General features: G+C 33.5%; 3 protein-coding genes across 4 annotated transcripts; 2 read left to right on the top strand and 1 right to left on the bottom strand.

The window, feature by feature from the left end:
• The first annotated feature begins 711 nt into the window (after nucleotides 1-711).
• On the top strand, nucleotides 712-5,048 carry LOC105329782 (uncharacterized). The gene is made up of 7 exons (XM_011431202.4): nucleotides 712-855; nucleotides 963-1,073; nucleotides 1,171-1,269; nucleotides 1,429-1,611; nucleotides 3,724-3,888; nucleotides 4,019-4,231; nucleotides 4,636-5,048. Exons 1-7 carry the CDS (start codon nucleotides 811-813, stop codon nucleotides 4,696-4,698), a joined length of 879 nt encoding a protein of 292 aa, XP_011429504.3. The 5' UTR covers nucleotides 712-810; the 3' UTR covers nucleotides 4,699-5,048.
• Nucleotides 5,049-5,052: 4 nt separating this feature from the next.
• Nucleotides 5,053-21,814, bottom strand: LOC105329819 (cubilin). Of its 2 annotated transcripts, none has more exons than XM_034445223.2 (17): nucleotides 21,688-21,814; nucleotides 19,187-19,233; nucleotides 18,886-18,912; nucleotides 18,445-18,645; nucleotides 17,926-18,027; nucleotides 17,699-17,811; nucleotides 11,823-11,923; nucleotides 11,460-11,572; nucleotides 10,982-11,092; nucleotides 10,534-10,693; nucleotides 10,161-10,246; nucleotides 9,875-10,053; nucleotides 9,225-9,399; nucleotides 8,819-8,990; nucleotides 8,425-8,567; nucleotides 8,120-8,248; nucleotides 5,053-7,663 (listed from the first exon to the last, which is right to left on the bottom strand). In XM_034445223.2, the coding sequence occupies exons 2-17, from the start codon at nucleotides 19,224-19,226 to the stop codon at nucleotides 7,518-7,520; spliced, it is 1,998 nt and encodes a 665-aa protein (XP_034301114.2). In that variant the 5' UTR covers nucleotides 19,227-19,233; nucleotides 21,688-21,814; the 3' UTR covers nucleotides 5,053-7,517. The 2 variants fall into 2 exon arrangements, with proteins under 2 accessions (XP_034301114.2, XP_034301116.2); XM_034445225.2 differs by having other exon boundaries at nucleotides 10,994-11,092.
• LOC105329793 (uncharacterized) lies at nucleotides 12,603-16,830 on the top strand. The gene is made up of 2 exons (XM_011431214.4): nucleotides 12,603-12,905; nucleotides 16,166-16,830. Exons 1-2 carry the CDS (start codon nucleotides 12,752-12,754, stop codon nucleotides 16,618-16,620), a joined length of 609 nt encoding a protein of 202 aa, XP_011429516.3. The 5' UTR covers nucleotides 12,603-12,751; the 3' UTR covers nucleotides 16,621-16,830.
• Nucleotides 21,815-22,831: the final 1,017 nt, after the last annotated feature.

The following is a 22,831-nucleotide window of genomic DNA, read 5'->3' as shown; positions in this document are numbered from 1 at the left end:
TTACATCGATTAAAACAAAAATTATTAAGTTCATTTCTATTCGTCGTTATATTCATTTCTCATTAAATCATCGTCATACTGTACAAGAATTGGGATTTTTCAGAGATAAAAAGAACAATTTCTTTAGATTCTTTAGCATCCACTTTTATAAGTATTTTAACAAACTAGAAGCCCTTCATTTTGTATGATTATCATATTATATTTACATTCTACTGTGTTTTTCCATTGAATTCCGTGATGTTTAAATGCCTCTAAATGCAACAAGTAGTCAAAGGTCAAATTGACGAGTTTTATTATGACGTCACAAACGTTGAACGCTGTAAACTGCAACGTCACAAGCGAAAATCAAAGTTCACGCTTGTGGCTGTTACTGTGGCTCTTCCATTAATATTAACTTACCCTTAGGATAAGATAGGAATTTTAAGGTATGAATCACATTTGCAGACAAGGCAAGAAGTTAAAAAAAATGTAAATATAAGCATTAAATCATGATTTTTTGAAGTATACACTCTCATAACTGCCGCGGTGTGTGCATACAAATTTTCATAACGCGCTAACGCGCGTTACTCAATTTGTATGCACACACCGCGGCAGTTATGAGAGTGTATACTTCAAAAAATCATGATTCAATGCTATAATAAACACAACACCCCCCCCCCCCAAAAAAAAAGTTGAACGAGAAATTATATTCACCGTCATCAAAACGTGACGTCACAATCGTATGATTGAGCAGTTCATAGTATGATGTTTATGATAACAACGTAATAATAGGGTGACGTCATAATCAGTTGCTTACTTTGTGTTGTCAAAATGCCGTCCGAGGAGTTCAGCAGATCGGAAAAACGCTTTCTAAAGGTAAACCACAGTAGGTTACGATGTTTCAAATGTAGTTTGTTATGTGAACAATATGCTTACAGTGTATGTAATTTGATACAAGTAATAAACATGAATTTTATTTTTAGAAAAGCTCAAAGCTCTTCAAACCAGAGCCTTTAAACCTTAGTTTGTTGGAAGAGAAAGATGAGGATGATAAGATAGACTATTTACTCAACAGAAGGAGAGAAATCGTGAAGGTAACATGTGTACAACAAATTACGTCTGGTTAAACCTGTGTTCAATTTTTAAAATTTCTCCCGTAAATATTTAACTGTCCTACTTTTCATACACTAGGTTAGTCTGACGGGGCTTGGAGATGTTCAGGGGAAGGACGATATCGCTGTCCTGGACCGAGTCAACAAGTTTCTTCTCACCCCTGATCACCGGGAATCGGTAAACATAGCAAAAAATTGATATCAGTAAATTCAATTCAATTCACAAATAATCATCAGCATTCTCCTCTTCGTCATTATTTGAGCTTTCTGGAGAGCCCTCTTTTGTCTTTTTTCAGAAGACTCGTTACGGTTTTTGTCCTATTTTCTTTGGTTTTAGAGGTCTGTTACCCCAGAGGCTGAACAAGACAGCAAACAAAATGAGAAAGGTCTGAACGGTCTAAAAAAGAATCTGAGTGATATATCTCGCGAAAATCTCAACAAAGCACCGCCTGTTTGCCAGAAAACTACTGGAGAACCCAAAAAGGAATCAACAGATCACGAAAAACAGCATAACAAAAAGGTACGGTTTTCTCATAGTACCTATTATAGAACGAAGTCTAGACTAAACATTTGACGCTTAGTGGTTAAAGTGTACAACTTCCTCGCCTGGAATTCCTATTTTCAATGTATTTTGGAATCATTGGTATTTCATGTGTCTATTGTCTAGTACTTCATGCTTCAGTCTCAAATATTGAACTGACGACCCGTAATTTATACATGAATAAATTGAACGCATTTCATTGAATGATCAAAATAGAATGAGATGAGAAAATTCCTCTCCTGGTGTTAACTTCTTTGCTGTCATATAAATATATAGTAAATGAAATATAGGGTAGATGAATTAGTGTATTTAAATGATTAGATAATTAATGAACAGATGAGAAGAAGAAAAAAAGAAGATAATGTCATAAAAAAAGTCATTATCCCATAGTAAAAGACAAGTGTCTATCGAATTTGTTTCCTCGAGTATATGAAGTTTATCACGAAGTGAGATATTTCCCTCAATCATTCGATGATTCAATAGAATGTATATTTTGCATATAGAAAATCTCCACTCCTTCAACAAGCTTATAAGGGAGAAGCAATAATATTGAGTAAGCCGTGATGTATAGGTATCACGTGGGTTACATGAATACGGTGATACGTTTGGCAAAACGCCAAACAAAAAAGTTTTTTAAAAGTTTGAAAAAAAATTTTGTAAAATATTTTTCATTGAAAGTTACTTCTCTAAGACCTTTATATGAGAGTATTTATTTCCGAATGGTATCAGATAGTTATAATTAATATTTTTTGTAGATATCTAGTGTAATGAATGAGAAATATATAATCTTTACTGTAACGAGTTTTATAAAATGTAATTCACTTTTTCCATATTGTCATTTTGTCTATCAGGGTATTATGGTGTTCCGATGGGGCCACTTCGACCTTCGCACTTTCGCCTTTAGGTCGAGGTACGAGAGTGCGAAGTTGCGACGGCGAAAGTGCGAGAGTGCGACGGCGAAGGAGCGAAAGTGCGAAGATGCGACGGCGAAGCGCGAAGTTGCGACGGCGAGAGTGCGAAGTTGCGACGGCGAAGAAGCGATACTAATATCGCACTCTCGCCTTCGCAACTTCGCATTCTCGCCTTCGCATCTTCGCACTTTCGCCTTCGCCTTTTTATAATTATGGAGCTCTCTATCGTTTAAAGACAATTTTAGCTGTATAAAAGGACATCTGACATATTTTGGAGATTTTATTATATATAATTAATAAAATTAAATTTTCCGGGGGGATGAGATCCGGACCTTCTCTCTCCCTTTACTGCATGTGTGAAGTTATTAGTATTGAATTTTCCGGGGGGGGGGGGACCCCCTCTCCACCTCTAGATCCAAACACCAGCAAGGAGTGTCGCATAATGAAATTAGAATTCGAATGTTACTGTGTTTGATCTACGGTAAACAGACAGCTGGTAAGTGACATGAGTCTAGAAGTGCATATGTATACATTATGGCGGACCTTACATTTTATATGGAGTATATAACGATTAGGCATAGCCAGCACTGGTAAACATAAATGTCACATATACACATTAAAATATTTATAAACATTCATAGTAAGCACAATGGCTTAGCGCATGCGTACCAATGATATCATGGATTAACCGGAAAACCTTTGCGAGTACGGTGCCTGCATCAAATTCTATGTAATAGACCGAGACTTTCTGAATGCTATCAAAAAAGGCGAAGGCGAAAGTGCGAAAGTGCGAAGGCGAGAGTGCGAAGTTGCGAAGGCGAGGGAGCGATAGTAGTATCGCTCCTTCGCCTTCGCGCTTTCGCCTTCGCATCTTCGCGCTTCGCCGTCGCATCTTCGCACTTTCGCTCCTTCGCCGTCGCACTCTCGCCTTCGCAACTTCGCACTCTCGCATCTTCGACCTAAAGGCGAAAGTGCGAAGGTCGAAGTGGCCCCATCGGAACACCATAGGGTATTGTATTAGTTATACATAATATCATGAGTCACGTATTTTAAACTCTTATCAATCAGGTATTACCTATAGAAGTCACTATCAAACAAATCAAATATTTCAGAAATACGTAGGTTCCTTTTATTTACTAGATATTGACCATAAGTACTAGTATTGGTTTTATTTGCCCAGGGTCCGGACAGTAGCCCAAAGGCACTCTACACGTCTCTCGTCAACTGTCCTCACCGAGTCATCTACGTCAGAGAAGCTATCAGGAAAATCGATACCCTGTATATGGCCCCAACTCTGGTCGTCCCATCGGTAGCAGAAGACGAACAACTCAAAGAATTCAACAATGTACAAGACTACTCTAATTTGCAAATTACTCAGTACTTTTTCAAAAAATTATTATTGAAATATCAACCAAATTTTTTTTTAAGTTTGAAGCAATTAATGTGGGTTTTTTTAATGATTGTTGTTTTTTCAGTTCTGTGGCGAATTCAGTTGGCGGAGAGATATTCCAATTAGTGTGAGTGACAATGGCACTAGTGAAACTTTGGAGTTTTGTGTGGATCCGCGCGCCATCCCTAGAAATCGATCTCAAAATTCCAACCCTAGCCTCGTGTTAAGGAAGCCAGGAAATTCCCAACCCGATACTATTGGACGTAACTCAATCATTTCGTCCAGTAACAGTTCACAGGTGATCACGTGTTTAAAAAATTTCGAAACATAAATTTTAAATTAGAGATAAACAAGTCAGCAACCATACATGTTATATTCCCTTTTAATTTTCAAAAAAATTCTTTAAAAAAGAAAAATTAGGGGTCGTCAAATTTTTTTAACTTGTCACTATTCAAGGGGAAATAAATTTGTCGATGCCCAATTAATTGGAAATTTGTCAAAGAAGTGGAAAACCAAGCCAAAAATGTTATTTCAAAAGTTGAAGATATCCTTATTGAACATGCATTTGAAACCAGTCACATCCATGTTGTTTTCAAGTAGGGATGTATGTTTGTTCCTTTAAACACGGAAATGCAATATATATTTATACGTATATTGTTTTGTTTTTTTCATTCAATCGAATGTTGACTTCGTATCCTTCAGGGCGGGTTTGCAATACAGGAAGGCGAAGATGATTCAGACAATTGTATGATCATGGCCGGATAACAAGTCTCCCACGACATTGGAATGCTCCAGAAATTGGAAACGGAATTATGATTTGAAAACTTAAGGGCCATATATGTTTAGATTGTGTAAAAATATCATAAGTTATTAAGTACACTTAAAGTTTGTAAAATATATTATAATAGTTATTACATACATCTTTTTGCTTAAGGGCATTGATACAGTGAAGCTTTTGTAATTTCAATAGAACATATTTTGTACTAGTAAAAAACATACTGTAAAATAAATTCTGATTAACACACTCATTTTATCATTGGCTGTTTCAATTAATAAATAGTGCTATTAATTGATCATTTTGGGGGAATAATCGACCAATAAATTTTTTTAAACAACTACTTTCTTCTTTTTACAAATTTTATTAATAACTTGTATGGCATGATGTTGCATATTCAAACCGTAAATTCATTGTGGTGAAGTAGTATCTCCCTTATACAAATTGAGAAAACACATACATTGTAACAAGCCTTGAACATGTGGATTAAATCATAACATGAAAAACGCGACACGCGTCCATTGGTATTAGGTCCAACACCTGACTTTGTGCAGTATTTTCAATAAAAATGAGAAACGATGACATTTGCATAGATAATCATTAAGAATTAAATATTCTACATGGGTCTGAAAATTGTTTTCAGTAAAAAGTTGAAGCCAATGGATAACGGGGGTCCATGCTGAAGAGGCTCTACTGTAAATAAAATGTTACTATAAAGCATATAATAAATAATTCTTAACATTGGGGGAGGGCGCTGAATTCATCAGATCTATATTTAAAGCTGCATGAATGACTATTTCATATAAACTTTTTACAAATAATCAATTCAGTCTTTTTTTTTAACAACCACAACTCATCAATGGTATTTTCTAAAGGCACACCAATTAGTCAAGGACGGCAAAATTATCATGGATTGTGGAAAATGATAAATCCAAATCATATAGAAAAGCACTAATTCAGAACAAAAAGATGGAAACCTAAAACACCCATAAAATCAAAGTTTAAAAAACCCCCAGAGATTTATATATATTGTACATGCATGTGTGCATATTATGTACAGGAAAATATTTAAAATATCACCAAAAGAAGATTAACTCTAGATACATAACATAACTAATGTTGAACAATTTAATTCAACTTTTTTCTGCAACAACTTAAAATTGCGATTTACCAGAGATAAACTCGTTTGCAGTGACTAATTTTCGCAATCAAAATGCAGATTATCGGAAAAAAAATTACCAGAGAAATTTGAGAACTGGTTTACAGCAAGAAATTTTTTTCAAAGAATAGGTTCTTGCAAACCTCACAACAAATTTTTCATACACAAATATAAGTTGTTTTACAGTATTTACCAAAGCAAGACATGAGCATTTATAAACAGTTCGACATCACAGACAAGATTCCATTGTTATTACAACAACTTGCAAAGACTAGAGTATTACACGTAACAATATTTCACTTTTATCAAAGTCCAAATTTTTAAGTTCTGCACATGTTTTCTCCTAATAAAGAAAACATAGTATTCTTTTATATGAATATGCAATAACTAATATGAATATGCAATAACTATTCATTATCATTGACATATCTGTGTGTAATATATACCGGTATGTAGAGCTTGGACTTTTGGTGGGATGTTATCTAGTTAGCTCGATCAACACAAGCTGTAAAATATTGACCATTTTTCTTCTAATTTGCTAAGAGAAGCTCATTAATATTCACAGACTGCCAAAATCAGAAGGTTTTACCCCCAAGATCTGCTCTGCTGTGTAAAATTGATGTCATTTGAACTGAAATATACAGCTCCTTGGATGAATTAAATCAAACAAATGTTGTTGCATTCAATGTATTCATACCTATTAATATCAACCAATGAATGGACAGTTAACCATGAGAAGACCCCACCTTCATTAAATTGGATTTTGTCATGTACTGCCCAAAGTCCAAGCTCTGGTTAAAACGGCTTTAACTTCACAAAACAAAAATGTTCTAAACAAAAAGCGGTTTTTAAAGATATAAAGGAAGACCTTGGAAAACATACATATCTACGAACAAGCTACCTGTTTTAGTTGTACGATCAGATCATTTCACTCTTTTAGGAACGACTTAAATGTGCACATATCCAAACAAACTTACATATATGTATAATGATATCACATGCATCGAAATTTTTAAATATATCTGATTTTTGATATGAAAAATTCAACTAAACTAAATCAAAACTCCTCCAAAATACCCAAGTAGCTATTGACAGACAAATATGGAAAAAGTCTATAAGATACATTATGCATTGAATATTTGTATAAAGCAATGACAAAAAAGTAACAAATATAACCGCAAGCAAATAAGAACGTAACAGTATATACCAGCATAGACAAAGTCCTCCTCTAAAAGAATAGGAAATCCAAAACAACACTTCAGATCAATTAATCCCAAGGAATAGTAAAACTGATTAAACTTTGCTTTCTAAAAAAAGAGATTTTTTTTTCAGTTAGCAGATCTACTGTTGAAAAAAATTCAACTTCTTTCAGATCATTTAAAATATTACAAATATATTTTGTCTTATACTTGTGATTTAAGAGAATTATAACATATACATTGTACAATATTTAAATTTTAACTTAATGTACAACTACCAGGCACACGTACATTATTCAAAGCTCAGGATAGACGAGAGGTCCAAGGATTGCACAATTTCTTAAATCTGATCTACAAAATGGCAATTTAACAAGAAAACAGTGGCATTGCTATGTAAATGTGGAATGCGTGGGTGGTTCTGATTGACAGGTGGGGGTGTGTCTACCACTGATCACGTGACAGATGGTTCCATCAGATCCTGTAGGTGGCGGTAGTTAGGATAACGACACCGCTTGTACACCGCCGGTATCACAATGGTCAGGACCACTCCAAAGGCGAAGCACATCAAAGCGATTATTACCACTAAGTAAGTTTTCACTGTAACAGATGCATCTAATGGTCAATATCAAGAGCTTTAATACAGTACATAATACATATACAGTCCTAGAACAAACATATATTTTACACAGAAAATTAAGAACGATTTGTGAACAAGTTATATCAATGAAACACTATGCCCCCCACCATAATACTGTTCCCCTTACAAAAAATTGATCTTGATCTATCAATGACCTTGACCCTTTACCCCCTGACCTTGTCTCCTGAGCATGACATTTTAATGACCAATAAGAAAAGTTTATCTAAGAGAGTTCAAAGGTGCTAGCTTGTGGACAGATAGCCAGTCAGGCAGACATTTTTTTTATTTCCTCATCATTGATGAGTCATCAACCAAATTCTGATATTGTTGTGCTCATGCATTTTTAATGCATTGGTTTACATATAAATCTCTCAGTGCCCAGTTCTTCTTCTCCTGAAACATGGGGAAATACTTACATCCAGTTTTTGATGAGTTTATTGGACAGTTATTTTCATCGGTCATGTCCCCACAATCGTCTACCCCATTACAAATCCAGTCAGGGTGGATACACACCCCATTGTTACACTGGTCCTTCTTCTGGCAACCTAAATATAATGTTTATACTGTACCACTGTCAAATCATTCATTTTCATGTTCATGGATTGTAAGAAACATGCATGTACATTTGTGGAAATACATGCATCATAAATCAAAGAGATTTAATCCCAAATGAATTCATTTTAAAGTGAATTTTTGTTACCACTATATATCAAGAACTTACTGTATGTGTTATAGCTAAGCTTGACCTTGGTTGGAGCCATCATTTTTACCCACAGTGCATTGGTGCGACTGAGATAATCCTGGGACTGTTTAGAGTTGAATTTGAAGACTCCAGACTTTGATGTTCCTCCATCCAACACAACTCTAAACAATCAAAAACACATTCAGAAGTTAGAATTCACTCAAAAGGTTATACCAGTAAGTTAATATGCTATAATGAATTCCACATCAAATAGACCCACAACTGCATATCATATCCTTAGAATAAGTCTAGGCGAAAAATTATAATAACTTGAATGATGGTCATTTGAGATTCTTCTAAAATTGACGTCCTTTAATGTTTAACTTTTTTAACACCTCTGCAGTAGGTGCATTAATTGGCATTGGGCACTTACATGCTTGAGTTTGAAGACAATTTGGGGTGTGAGAGGGAGAACTGGACGATATTGGTACTGTTATTGGGCCCTGACTTGGGAAGACTGATGACCCAGATACAGGACTCCCCCTCAGGGATCCCCTCTGGTATTTCAATGCTAGATTTGGGGGACGTCAGATATCCACCACATCCTGCAACACACGATGTATCAATTTAAATTTTCCGAGACACACAATCAATTTCATTTTTCAGATACATGATGCAATGTTACTTTTATTTGCTTTACAATAACTGTCACCTTCTTTTACTAGAAACTGAATAAAATTGTCAAAATGTATAAGAGGAGATAATTAATGAGAAAGCTGACTGTGAATAATACATATACAAGTTCACTGTACCAGTATATACAAAAAGTTGATACTTACTCAGCATCTTATAAGTGACATTGAATCCTTTGCTGACCTTTCCCACACCTTGACCTAATTCTGTGCTGCTGTCAAAGACCAGCTGTGCAATATTTGACTCGTTCAAGTTAACAACTGCGTCTGTAGAGGGAAGGTGGTCTCCGGAAAATTTCCACAAAGCTGTTCCTGTATCATCCTGCCATAAAATTAAAACCAGTTCACAATGTACTACATATCACTTTATCAACAGATTGAACCATTTCTGAACAAGAGTATATAGGACTGTGTATATGTTGATATGAGTACAAGCAACATTACCATTTGACATAGGATATACACCTTGACTAAAAGCTGCATTCATGTAGAATTTACTTGCAACTTAAATACCCTCTCTACACTAAATCTTCATACAACAACTTGTGTGTATCTAGAGGAGGGGCCAGGACCCCCTTCCCCCTCTGGAAATTTTTAACTTTTTAAATTCACATAAAATGTTATCAAACACATCGCTCACACCCCAATCCCCTCAAGCATCCTTCAGACAACCCAGGTGGTAAACATTTCCAGATCCATGCATACATGTAAAATTTAATTCCCATGAGTTCCTTTGAACTTAAACATACATAAATAAATGTTAGTTAAAAGGTACTTTGATATAAATATTTTCCAACCTGGAGTCTCAAAGTATGATTGGATGCTAGAGCAGCAGTTTCCATGGCAACATACACAAAAGTGGAACTATTTTCTGGTATTGGAAGATTCCACTTGCAATTAGCATTAAGGGGGTACAGGTTAGGATACTCCGGACTTGTAATTGTTCCTTCGGGAGATATCAGGGTCTTTCCACAAGCTAAAATAGAAGAATTGTGTACACATGAGAAAAAAAAATCTTATACATGCCCTTTTATTTCAAAAGCATGCAGTCCATGTACTGAATTCTTTGAACTCGAGCTTTACCTGGTCTTGCAGAATACATCCCAGAGAGCACTATAGGAATGGTTCCATTTGAACACTGAGAATTATTCTTCAAGTTTACTTCTATTCTACAATTCAAATAAAAGATATTCATGCATGTGTTAAGAGACTGCATGTAACTATTTGTCAGCCTAAACCTATTAACATATCACCTTTGCAAAAGCAGTTCTATTAATGAAATTTATATGTATAAAAAATATCTTTCTGTAAATGTGTACCATTTTCATACTCTAGCTACATGTATAATTGCTCAGATTTTCAAAATAATTAAGGAATTACATGTACTCTTGTTTAGTTCAGTTAATTAAAAAGAAAATTATTACATATTTCATTATTTACTCTAATCCGTACGTACAAGAATCCTTTCTCAGCTCTGACATAAATAGCGGGTGTGACTGGAGAACTCTGGTTTGATAGCATTGCAATCCTCTTGTCATACTGACTGTGACCCTCATAAATTGCGACACTTTCGTTCTGACACAAGTTCAGACTTTCGATCCTAAAAGATGTTATTCCTAAAGAAAAAATATAATTTTACTGTGCAAATAATAAGTTTAATATTGCGTATAATATTCCATTCAGCTCACTAGTTTAATCGATATCTTGAAATTGCAAACATTGTCAAATCTAAAATATTTCCGTAAAATTTTACAACCAAACTGTATGACTATAATTTATATTTGCATCTTGTACAATATATGCTGTTTACTGGAAATTGAGCTTATCATGATTTGGAAAAGAGAAGAGTGTTTACAAGCAATTTGTTACCAGTACAGACAAAATTTATACAGTATAACTTGTACCTGCAGTCATACCTTTATTCCTTGGAACTGCCACAATGGAGCACTGTGTCTCAATTTTCGGTCTCTGCATGTAAAAACTCATTGTAGCTGATGTAAGAATGATATCACATCCTACAGAAGAGAAGCAAGGTACAAACTGTTAGACATGCAGTTTTAAAAAGATGTTTTCATTTCTTTATAATGTTTATGGGTACATAGGGGTGTAGCATTTTACCTACTACATTCTATGCAAAAAACGCACCTCTTTTGGATAAAAAAAATATCCATAATGTGCGTGCATATTGCAATAAATTTACAACTACCAGTAAGAGATAGGATTGAGTACCATCAAACACCCCTTCTTAGTGTGGGGGATGGGGTGGGGTTTTTTTGCCAATCAGTATGCATGTACATATATTGAATTTTTTTTAGTTTTATCGCAAATTTATTGTCCAATGACCAATGGAATATACTTGGTGGATATTTAGTCTTAACATACCAGATGAAACACTTTTGAAAAATCCAGAAAAGAACTCCTGCTGATCTATGTCTTTGCCGACTACCAACATGGCCCCAGTTCTAGACGTTATGGGGAAGAACTGACTGTATGTACTGTCAAAATAGAATAAACATGAACAAATTGCATCATCTACAATATATACATTCTATTTATCAAAAAGTGTATTATTTATACAAAATACAACAACTAAATTACTATTGTGCATTTATTTTGTGTTGGGTGCACAATTATTATCAAATTACTGTGTGTTTTTCTTGAATCGTTAAAATAACAAAAATTTAATGGTGTCTTATAAACATTTTAATACAAAGAAGATTCATTTGTTTACGAAAATGTTATTACCCAAGTTCCACCAATAGTTTATCGGGGAGAGGTTTCAAGCCATCATAGAAAGCAATTCTAGGTGTAGGAGTAAGGTTACTATCATTCAATAGAATCTGAACCTACAATTAAACAGATATTGATATAATATAATAGTTCATTTCATGTGTTTTATTTAATACAAACATTTATTTTTTATAAGATCAAATAAATGAATGAAAAGCTATGATCTTAAAATTTCTGTTTTAAACATTGTTTTATACAATCATGCATAAGAAAATGTAATATTTTGTATATATATATTCATCAAAATTATTATAAATCAGCAGATAAAAACAAATAATTTAATATTCTTATTTAATAATTTCTATCTGCAATTATTTAGTTTCCCTTACAACACTCAATAAATGTGTTTCAGATAATAAGGAAGTATTAGCACAATCTATACATGTACAATAACAACAGAAAATAGAAATTTAATGACTGCAATATTACATAATTATGTTGATAACATCAAAAGGGAATGTAAAAAAAATTGCAATTAAAAATCCTTAAAATACATTTTTACAGAAGATGTCAGCTTGGAGAAATAACTGATAACATCAAAATATGGTCAATTATAAAAACCTGCAGATGAATAGATAAAGCTTTAATTATTGCCTACTCAACAGGTAGATAAACAAAAGGACCCCAAGCAGGTGGCCCTCTTCACAGAGGTGACAAGATTAATCTAGGTAATTATGACCCAATTACCTGGTCAGCACACAAGCCTTGATACCCCAGCAGGTGCCCTATCTTCATTACACACAATTACTTGTTACACCAATCACTTAGGTACTGTTTGAAGTGAGAATCCAGTGGTTTCCCAATTAACAAACTTCAAAGCCCCTGCTGTGCTAATGTAGAGCAAATAAATTCAGTTTTTATAATTGTCAAAACAGCAGGACAGCATGGGAACTAGAGAGGGGAAAAGGGGTCCATGTGAGGCCATACCAGGACAGCTATCGACAGACATGGACAACCAGAAGCTTTGGGATGTAGCTGAGAGACTTCAACGTTTGATTGTGAGCCATGACAGAGCTGTTCAACAGATGTACCTCTTAGGTAAGGAAATCAGTAAACTTGATGATTTAGGGGTTTAACTTTAGATTTAAAATTTCAATTAGCTTAGATCTATTCCTAAGAAAATCAAAATATTCATGTGTCAGAAATTATATGATGTTGGAGTTTGTTCTGTTTTAAGATCTGCAGATTTTCAAAATAAAAATTGTTTAATTATACTGAGAATGCCATCACCTGCAATGATATCTTATATGATAACATGAAATATAATGAATCCTTTGATATCATTAAAAGTACAAATCTCAATGGTATAATTCATTTAAAATGCAATATTATTTACATGTCGGTCTTGTTTATTCTCTAGTTTGCATCAAAATAATTCAAAAGGTTAACAATTAATCAAATGAGTCTTTTAAATCAAGTAAAACATATATTAGCACAAATTTAACATTATTATTAGTAAAAACTTCTTCAATTAATTTACATGGCTTCTCTGCATAACACTTGAAATTTTAAACCTTGAGTATAGAGTGACTTGGGGAATGACCTTATCAATGCCATGTTCTCTATTTGTAAAAGATGTATATCATAATATTTATTCTCTTTACCAAAAAATTTCATTGAGTTATTTCCCATGTATATAAGTACCACCTCATCAAAGCATTGAATGTACAACAGGACACATTTCCTATACAAAAGAAATGGTGCAAAAATAAATGATGAATTCTATATACATATAGTTATAAATACATACTGTAGACAAACAGGAAACTGTGCTTGATTTGTTAACATTTCTACCCTAGGGCCTACAGCATGTCACTTTAGAATGATATATATATAATGAACATGCATGTACACATAAAAAGACATTTAAATAACTAATTTATTCAGTAAGAAGTTTTTAGGTCCCAACAATTAACTGGTACACAGATGATGCAAGAAAGATTTTAAACTTTCTTACATTAAGTTATATATATCATATTTGATATCAGTATATGCATCTTTTATTTACAATATGGAACTATTTTATGGTAACAGCTGGAGCTACATGCAGCCACCATCTATATAAATTTGTAAAATATGATTAAAGATTGGAATTTATAACAGCATTATAAGTGCATGCATGCATGTTCATTAAAGCTGGGAATAGAACAGTTTGAATTGTATCATTTGTATAAACACAATGCCAAAAGGGTGTGGATACATTTATTTGTATCTGGCACATGATAACAATTATTTTAGGAGGATATTTATTAGACACACATATCTTTGCAAGAAGTGCAATTTCACACAAAATCGTTTTGCTTTATGGGTTTAAAAAGAGAAAAACTGTCAATGTGTCAGCAAACCATGTTTTCTTTATATAGTGTATCCATAATCTTATTTGTCAATCCTGAATAGATAAACACTGCCTATCCAGAGAAATTTGGTACTTTGTTTGCAATATTATGCGAGAAAATGTCTAAAATCAACAGATACTATTTTTTTTTTACCCATAAATCATCAAAAATCAATATCCAAGAAATATGCACATCACTGAACAATTGATCTGGAAAACAACAACTCCCTGTCTTGAAAACTGTAGGAGGAATTATCTGTAAAATAGAGATGCTCTTTTGGCATCTGCCCAACCGCAACCCATCCCGCCTGTCCACTCGCCATTTCAATACCTGGATTTTTCTTTTGGAAAACCCGGTTAAAAAATAATAGGAAATCTAGAGCAAGCTAGCTCATGTACCTCTCACTCCCCCAATACATGACAATTATACACACAATGAATGGCAGGGGACACATTATAATTACTGGTATACACAAAATAATACAATAAAGAGGTGCATCTCCTACATGTACAAATAATCACATCAAAACTTCCTGTAAATATGCATGCCTACACCAGTACTTTTGCTTTAAATAACAACAAAATTTAACGTTCAAAATGGCCCAAATTCCCCATAATATAATGAAATTGCATGGATTTTCATGTGACATGTACATGTGCATGTACCAGTACACATCATGACATCATGTTCTATTACCTACAAAGTTGCTCAAAGTTTTTTATACGCTGGTCGTTAAGTAAGCAGTTTCTTTAGTCAAACAATATGTGTTAGTATTAAATACATGGATGCATGATTTACCACTTTGAAGTGTTGATTTTTTTAACCATATATGCGCAGGGGTATTTTTTTAAACTTTCAGCGTAACAACAGGTAGTGTAAATTTCCCCAACACATAAATAACCACTTTTACAGTAATATATGGCCAAAATTGAAGTTCAAAGGGGCCAACATTTTACAAAATTAAAGAAATCTGATTTTCCAGCATAGAAATATGATTAACACATTGTGTCCTAATAAACCTAAATACCTACACATTCACAAAATTCTGTGCAGTGGTTTTAAATGGAGTTGTGCTGATAAACTGTTTATTACTTAATTCAATAAATGGCTAAAATTTTAAGTTCAAAAGGGCTGATCCATTTCCTGGTAATTTACAGATCTACACATTGTGTCCTTAATACCTACAATGTTTTACACAATTAAAATCTGTGCAGCGGTTTATGAAAAGTTGCACTAACAAAACAAAGGACAAATGGACTGACTGAGAGACGTACAGGTCAAAAACATTTTACCCCTCATAACCTGTTGCATGAAGAATAAAAATCTGTGTTATCCTTGAACATTGATACCTATAGCTACATCGATATCTGAGAGATTACTGGTAGAAAAATTCAATTTTTAAATATTTTATTGAAAACACCAGCATTACTTTTAAGTTAAATACTTATCCAATAACCATACTGCAAATAATTCATATTGTTAATATAAAGCAAATACGAAACTACATGTATGCATAAATTACAAAACCATTTGCATTTATTTAACACTGAATTCTCAGAATATAAACCAGGTAGTTTGAAGAAATAATATTATGCTCTGAGTTTTGAAAGAAGGAATTGAAATAAGTAATTAAGAATTCTAACACAATTTATTTTACTATTGGATGAATCATAGGCCCAGGGAGCCAAAATTTATCTAGATTTTCTCAAGTGGGATTTCACTATCATGTCTAAATACTTCCTTGGCAAAACGCAAATTTATTTTTCAGTTTTCTATTTAATTTAAGAAGCAAATTGGAGAATATTTGCTTGCCAACTTCTTTTCAAACAACCATCCAAAAACCTTTATAATGTACGGACTTTGTTAAGTCTATTATAGTTGACTAAGCAAACAAATAAATCACTATTATATGAGAAGTGAACCACAGAGTACATGTACTTATATGCCAAAGAATTCTTTCAGATTCCAAACTTCAGGACATGAAAAACAGACTGTTTCACCAGAGGAACTCCCCTAGATTTCTACAGCTCCGCCAGCACTGGCACTCCAGACTCGGAATGGTGGAGTGGATGCGAGACATGTACGATGAATATCGCCTCCGAAAGTGGACCGAAATTCAGGACCTGATCAACAATATCTTCGCGACGTACAGCTCGGAGGAAGTGATGACGGTGCTCATACTGGCCGAGGTGTCTTCCCAGAGCATTGGGATCTTCATCGAGAACGAGGAAGAGGGCGAGACCAGTGTGACCTCCGAAAGCGATGTCAGTCAGGTGGAGGAGGTGATGATGGTGACAGGAGGAAGTGAAGAGGGACAAGGAACTCAAGTGTCAGGGGAGATGGCAGAAGTGAACACCATCGTGGAAGATGAAGAGATGGAGGATGTTTCGACATTCAGTGTGGCTACAGCATTGTGATAAGTGATGAACCGTAAACAAACATGGGATAGTCTGCATAAGACTAATAGCATTGGTAGACATGACAGAGTGTTTTAGACATTACAATGTGATCATGCCTAACAGACACATCCTTTTAGTCTTTGACATTTCAGTATTGGACCTTGTGATAGAGACCTTGTGATAATAAACATAATGTGATAGTTTTATAGCTCAGGTTAATACAAATGTGATTCAAGAGGTTGGAGAAGTCAGATTTTAGACAGTTAAAATGTGCCAAGTTAAATGTAAAATAACTCAGCAGCTGAAATGTTGACTTCCTCTCCATGAACAAATATGTCTAGTCTTTTAACTCAACTGTCTATTTTTTATTTTGCAAATCATTATTTATGTTTTAAAAATATTTGATATAACTTAAAGTTATCAATATGATATGTATATTTTTATCAAAGGGTCAGGAAGATGTGTAAAAAATCTAACGGTAAACACTGAGTTAAATGAGCACACTAACTCTTCCTGAAATTTGATGACTCTTGTACAAACACTATGTAAATTGATCTCAAAAAAGGACACCACTACACAAAATAATTATAACAGAGATTGTTATGAATACCTACCTTTTTATATGCAATGTATATATATAACATATCATTTATGTACAGTATGTACTCAACATTTTCCTGTCAATTTTTTTCATGCCTCTTACTTAGTGCTGTATGCTGTAGATGAGTCTAGTGCTTGTTTTGTAATATTCAATGTCATATTGAATAAATTCTGAACTTCATCACTCTCTTTCTCTCTCTTCAATGCATGGCAATATAATTAGCAGTATACCTCAAACTGTATACATTCACTCAGAATGTTACATTAACATAAGAATACTACTGACTACATTCTATTATTACCCACTTTGGCTCAATACTTAGTAAGAATATTTTAAATGGGATTATCATTAAATCAAAAAATTAAGTTGTGTACGGGGTATTTTACATAAACTCTCTATTTTGGGAAATATGTATTTCAGCAATTTTTTTTCAAAGCCATTGCTTGATAATTCAAAGTCTGCATGCAAGGATGTATTGAATTTTCAGAGACTTGCCTGTTGGCCTTTGGTGGCTATTAGCTGGAAGTAGACTGGACTAGAATCATTTTGTGGGAGAGATGTGCCATTCAGTTTCACTTGTCCATTATCTGTGTATCTGCCCCCACCAGCTATAACAAAAAAATCTCCCTATTTATATGTATCACTGAATAATCAAAATAAAAAACTAGTTTATAAAGTGTATAGTAATGTTTCTAAAATATTTTGCCCTTAAGGGAACTAACCTTGTGGTTTTAAGGTAACTGTGACAATTCGGGGTGAGCTCCCTTTGCCTGTGTAACTTGTAAGCACAAGGAGTGAGTTATTGCTACTCACAAGTAAATCTCCTGCACAAAAAACAAAAAAATTAAAATATCAGGAAATGTTTTTCATGGACTGTACTTTTAAAAAGAGAAAGATTCTAAAAATAATGACAAAATTATTTACTTGATAAATACCATACGCATATTAATATGTGTATTTATGCTTCAGTTATGATCAAGTTATTCCAATTTAAACATGAACTTGACAAGTTTTTAAAAATAAGTAAGCACCTTGCTTAACCTTACCCATCTGATCCAATATTATATATAATGAAAAAATACAGGAAACAAATATTATTTCATGGAATGTATAAGAGCTGTCAATGATGAAATACTCTTATTTTACATTATATCAAATATGATGGCTGCAGCTCTACAATAGATTCTGCCCTAACGGAGACTAGAAAATTAATAGCATTAACCTATGACATTGGATATTACCGCTCTGATCCAGATCTGTGTACGATGCGATGAGGGTGTCACCATCCACAACTCGGACACTGTCCATGGAATTCGTCAGTTGGAGGCTGCTCACTTGGAGAACTATCGTTGTTGATTTGGGGGACTTTATTACCCAGCTACAAGTTTCAATTAGGTCTACCTCCAAAGTCTCATTGCTAAGGGTCACGGTCTTGTTGCAACCTTAAAATTTTTACCATCAGAGATGGAAATACAGTAAAACATGGCTAAAGCATACACACTCATAGCAGAGTCACTCTTACAGCAAATTTACGTTAGTCTGGTTCCCCAATCGTAACAGGGGATATAAACATCTACATTTATAACAAACATACATCACTAGTCCCTAATGGTTCACTATATTACGCATCAAACATATGATCATTTACAATGAATATAGAGTTTTAGTAATTTTACACAAACCTGATTCAGCATGGACAATCGAACACACTGAAAGAACATAAATTAAAGAAATTATCACACTGTATACAAGAATACGGCTGCTACCATATAATAAGTAGAAATATACCTTTGCAAGACATAAAGAAAATTACAAAATTTGTGAAACTAAAATCAGGAAACAATTTTAAAACTGAATAAAAGAAATATGACTCACATAATGTCTCTGGAGAATGTAGAAATGCATGAAGAGGATTAAGTGAGTAAGTTTGTCTCGATCTGGACAAAATTATTTAAAAATACTTTATTGCCAACAATATCTTACCTAAAGAGAACACTGAGAAAATGTAAATTTCTTTCTTCATCACTTCCCTGGAAAGAGAATATTGATTAACTTATTAAAATTTATTACAGTAACATCTGGTCACATAGTTTATCTACAGTCAAACTTCATTACCTTGAACTACATAGGACTCTTTAAAAACTTTGAAATATCCGAGCATTCGAGATATCGAGGGTAAAATACTTAAAAAATAAGTGGTTTGGACTTACAAATCATTTCGACATATCTATTGTATTCCAGATATCAGTGTTTGAGATATCAAAGTTCAATAATCTGTATTAATATTCTTTTTCTTTTTTTATTGTAAAAAATCCCCATTCTATAAAAGTTTTAAAACTCGGTACAATAACATGATAAACCATTTTAACAAATCCTTGAAGATTCGGCAGGACATAATATCTATTTATAGCATCAAAACAAGTGAAAAATGACTCTAGTTTCCAGTGAAATATGCATAGATTGCTAGTCTTAGCTCAAAAGCCAGACAAATCTTGTTGATTTCAAAGAGTCATACCAGAGTGGCAAGCAATGAAAAAGACAAGCCTATGTCATATTGCCGTTTGACTCAACTACCCAAAGTCCAAGCACTTGTTAAAATAATTCTCATAACACAATAATAAAACATCATAAGTTTTATGATGCATCAATGAACAAATTATATTTATGCTAGATCAGGAAATAAATAGAAACTACCAAAAATCCTATTCATCAAACATCCAATACGAAAAATGAATTTGTGTGTTATTATTAAAATTGAGAAAATTGACAAATAGGTAGCTAGACCACACATCTGTGTACAATTTTATTTATTTTTTTATCACCCCTGCGAATGTTATTGTCATTTTGATTTAGACCACCCTTTCAGTTTCGCAGTAAAAATTGTGCTTTGTGTTTATTGTCTATTTCCTAGAATCTAGGAACTTGTAGTCAAATATAAAATCCCGACGTTTATTGATTTTAAACTCTATCTTTAATAATTAGAGGATAAAACGAGTTCTAGAGATTAATTTGACGATAGAAATTATAGGCTTTTTCTGCTATTGCAACAATTAACATGCTTAGTAGCGGTCCCCCTATGAGGATAAATCTTTGATCCGTGCCTGACCTAGTAATAGCATCAAAGGTGAAACAGACTATAATGCTTTATGCAGAATGTTCCTTTAAAATAGCTCGATATATTAAGTTTTCATATAAAACAGACAAAACTTTTAAGTTTTTAAAAGCATGGTATTGCATGCCAAAAGCTTCAAACATGGCATTTTATTTTAAAAGCAAACCAATGTTTAAACTTTCAACCAAGTGCAGACTGGCAGAGTGGTTGAACACGAATGATAACTCTTGTTTAGAATATCATTGTTAAGTTTGAATAACCTCTATATGATGAAATAAGACATATATCTTCATAGATTTTCATGTTTTAACATAAATAAAAGTAGGATATGATATCGAAAATGGCCAGTCCTTTATACGTATTTTGATAATTTTATCCAAACACTTATACTTCCGCTCGAAATTTCACAGGAACTGAACAAATCTCGTTGAAGTCTCATAAACTTTCATTCGAGTACCTCTGGATTTATTACATACTTAGCAACAATAAAGAAAACACTCCAAACACAATCGCAGGGGTGTTTATGAAAAGCCAAAAGTTACATGTACTACTACATGTACCATGCATTTCAGTTAAAAATTAAAATTAAGACTGATGCTGCACTGAATAATATAACAGTCAAAAAGTCATTATACTGTAGATTTGCAGTGTTACTTGAACTATTGATAAACTTCATTTGGCTAAACGATGACTTTTTGCAGCTAGATACTGCATTACAACACACAAAGGATGTTTCAATGCAGTTTTTGATCAGTTATTAGGACTGAAAATTTTCACAGCATAATTTTTCACCTGTGGTGATGCAAAAAATAGATAGTTACATCCTACTGAAACTCCAAGCTCGTGTTTGTAATTATAGTTCTAAAACATTACATTAGCCTTGACATTGTGGAGATAGTTTAATTCTTAGCTGCCATCATTAACAGTTATGGTTTATAGCAAATAAGTGATTCAAATGATCCATAAATAAGATTCAGTGGATCCATTAATTAAAATACTTGAAACCTTAATTTCATTTTATAATTTCCTGAGGATTGAAAGGGGGCGGAGAATGTGGATTTCATTCAACCACACCTATGCATGTCATTTGTTTTGGGACTAAGTTAAAGTAGATGTTCACACAGAGATTTCATAGATTTAATTTAGTTTTTACTAAATGTATGTACTCTCTACAGTATTTAAGTTTTATTATGTGGACATATTCAATAAATCGGTCACGTGTGTTTATCAGTGTCTACTTGTTAATATTTATTTATTTTATACAGCGAACGAACATGAATAATTTCAAGATGCGTTTAATCGTGGAACAAGGCAATGGAATAAACAAACTATACGAATAAATGATTCAATTGACATGACAGTAATTACTTACTGAATATCAGAAGAAGAAAATTCATATGCGCAACAAACAATATTTTTCTGCTTTCTCTTTCCAATATTCTTCAAAGGTCATGTGACTGCTGAGTGCTGATACTAAAACAAGTCCCACGGAGAAAATGAGACCCCACGTAAGCCCCACCTGGGTCCAACGGCAAATGCATCCATGTATTGGTATAATGATCAAGTATATTGATAAAATATGGTAAATGAATTAGTATTCACTTATTATGTATATTTTTAAGTGGTTTTAAACTGAATATATAGACGTCAAACCATGGACAAGAACGATAACTCCTGATTACTGACAATAATGTGGATACACCATGGTGTGAAAATTAGGGGGGGGGGGGTTAGTTACTTACATATGATAAGATCAGACATGTATTTTGCATAGACACTGCGGACAAGAAATATCGAAGTCCGCAATGACCTTGAACTATATAATATAGAAACTGTACATGTATCTTCTGAAATTAGCACCAGATTGTTGGCGTAAATAGAACCATTTTAACAAGACCTTGGACTTTCAGTAAGATATATCTATTTCTTGCGTCAAAACAAGCTGATTTCAAGTGAAATAAACACGATTGAGTAGTCTTAACTCAAAAGCCATACATGTTAATTTCAAAGGGCCATGACTGAATGGCCAGCAATGAAATAGACAGGCCAACATCAGTCACAATGCTGTTTAACGCAAATACCAAAAGTCCAAGCACTTGTTGAAATAGTTCTAATCTGTTCAGTTCTGGTCTGCAGATAAAGAAGATGGGACAATAAGATGGCGAAAATGCCCATTCGTTTTAGTAGTATTTCTACAATTTTGAATTTATTTTTTCCCAATTAAATCTATTCAAATATATTATAATACAAGTTTTCAAAAGCGCAATTTTCTAACTATATTCAGATTTTAATATATTTAACAAAAGATAAGAAATTTTGGTGGTATCGAACCCATAACATAAAAACCCTAGAGAAATGTATATAAAGTTAGCTTATGTCAGGTACATGTACTCTAACCACTGAGCCATTCCAGACACAACAAATCGACTGTTTAAATATTATGGGTGACTTTGACCACGAATTTACGGACTTGTATTATTTTTTCAAAACGTTTATTTGTTGGGATACAAAATGAT

Source organism: Magallana gigas, chromosome 2 (genome assembly GCF_963853765.1).
Source record: "Magallana gigas chromosome 2, xbMagGiga1.1, whole genome shotgun sequence".
NCBI classification, from domain to species: Eukaryota; Metazoa; Mollusca; class Bivalvia; order Ostreida; family Ostreidae; genus Magallana; species Magallana gigas.
This window is presented reverse-complemented; position numbering and strand designations above follow the sequence as displayed.

Coding starts and splice junctions, on each gene's coding strand:
- LOC105329782 (XM_011431202.4), top strand. CDS start 811: ATGCCGTCCGAGGAGTTCAGCAGATCGGAAAAACGCTTTCTAAAG. Junction 3,889..4,018: donor AACTCAAAGAATTCAACAAT/GTACAAGACTAC, acceptor TTGTTTTTTCAG/TTCTGTGGCGAATTCAGTTG. Junction 4,232..4,635: donor CGTCCAGTAACAGTTCACAG/GTGATCACGTGT, acceptor CGTATCCTTCAG/GGCGGGTTTGCAATACAGGA.
- LOC105329793 (XM_011431214.4), top strand. CDS start 12,752: ATGGGAACTAGAGAGGGGAAAAGGGGTCCATGTGAGGCCATACCAGGA. Junction 12,906..16,165: donor TCAACAGATGTACCTCTTAG/GTAAGGAAATCA, acceptor GAATTCTTTCAG/ATTCCAAACTTCAGGACATG.
- LOC105329819 (XM_034445223.2), bottom strand. CDS start 19,226: ATGAAGAAAGAAATTTACATTTTCTCAGTGTTCTCTTTAG. Junction 18,913..19,186: donor TTTCTCAGTGTTCTCTTTAG/GTAAGATATTGT, acceptor ATGTTCTTTCAG/TGTGTTCGATTGTCCATGCT. Junction 7,664..8,119: donor AAACTCATCAAAAACTGGAT/GTAAGTATTTCC, acceptor CATCTGTTACAG/TGAAAACTTACTTAGTGGTA.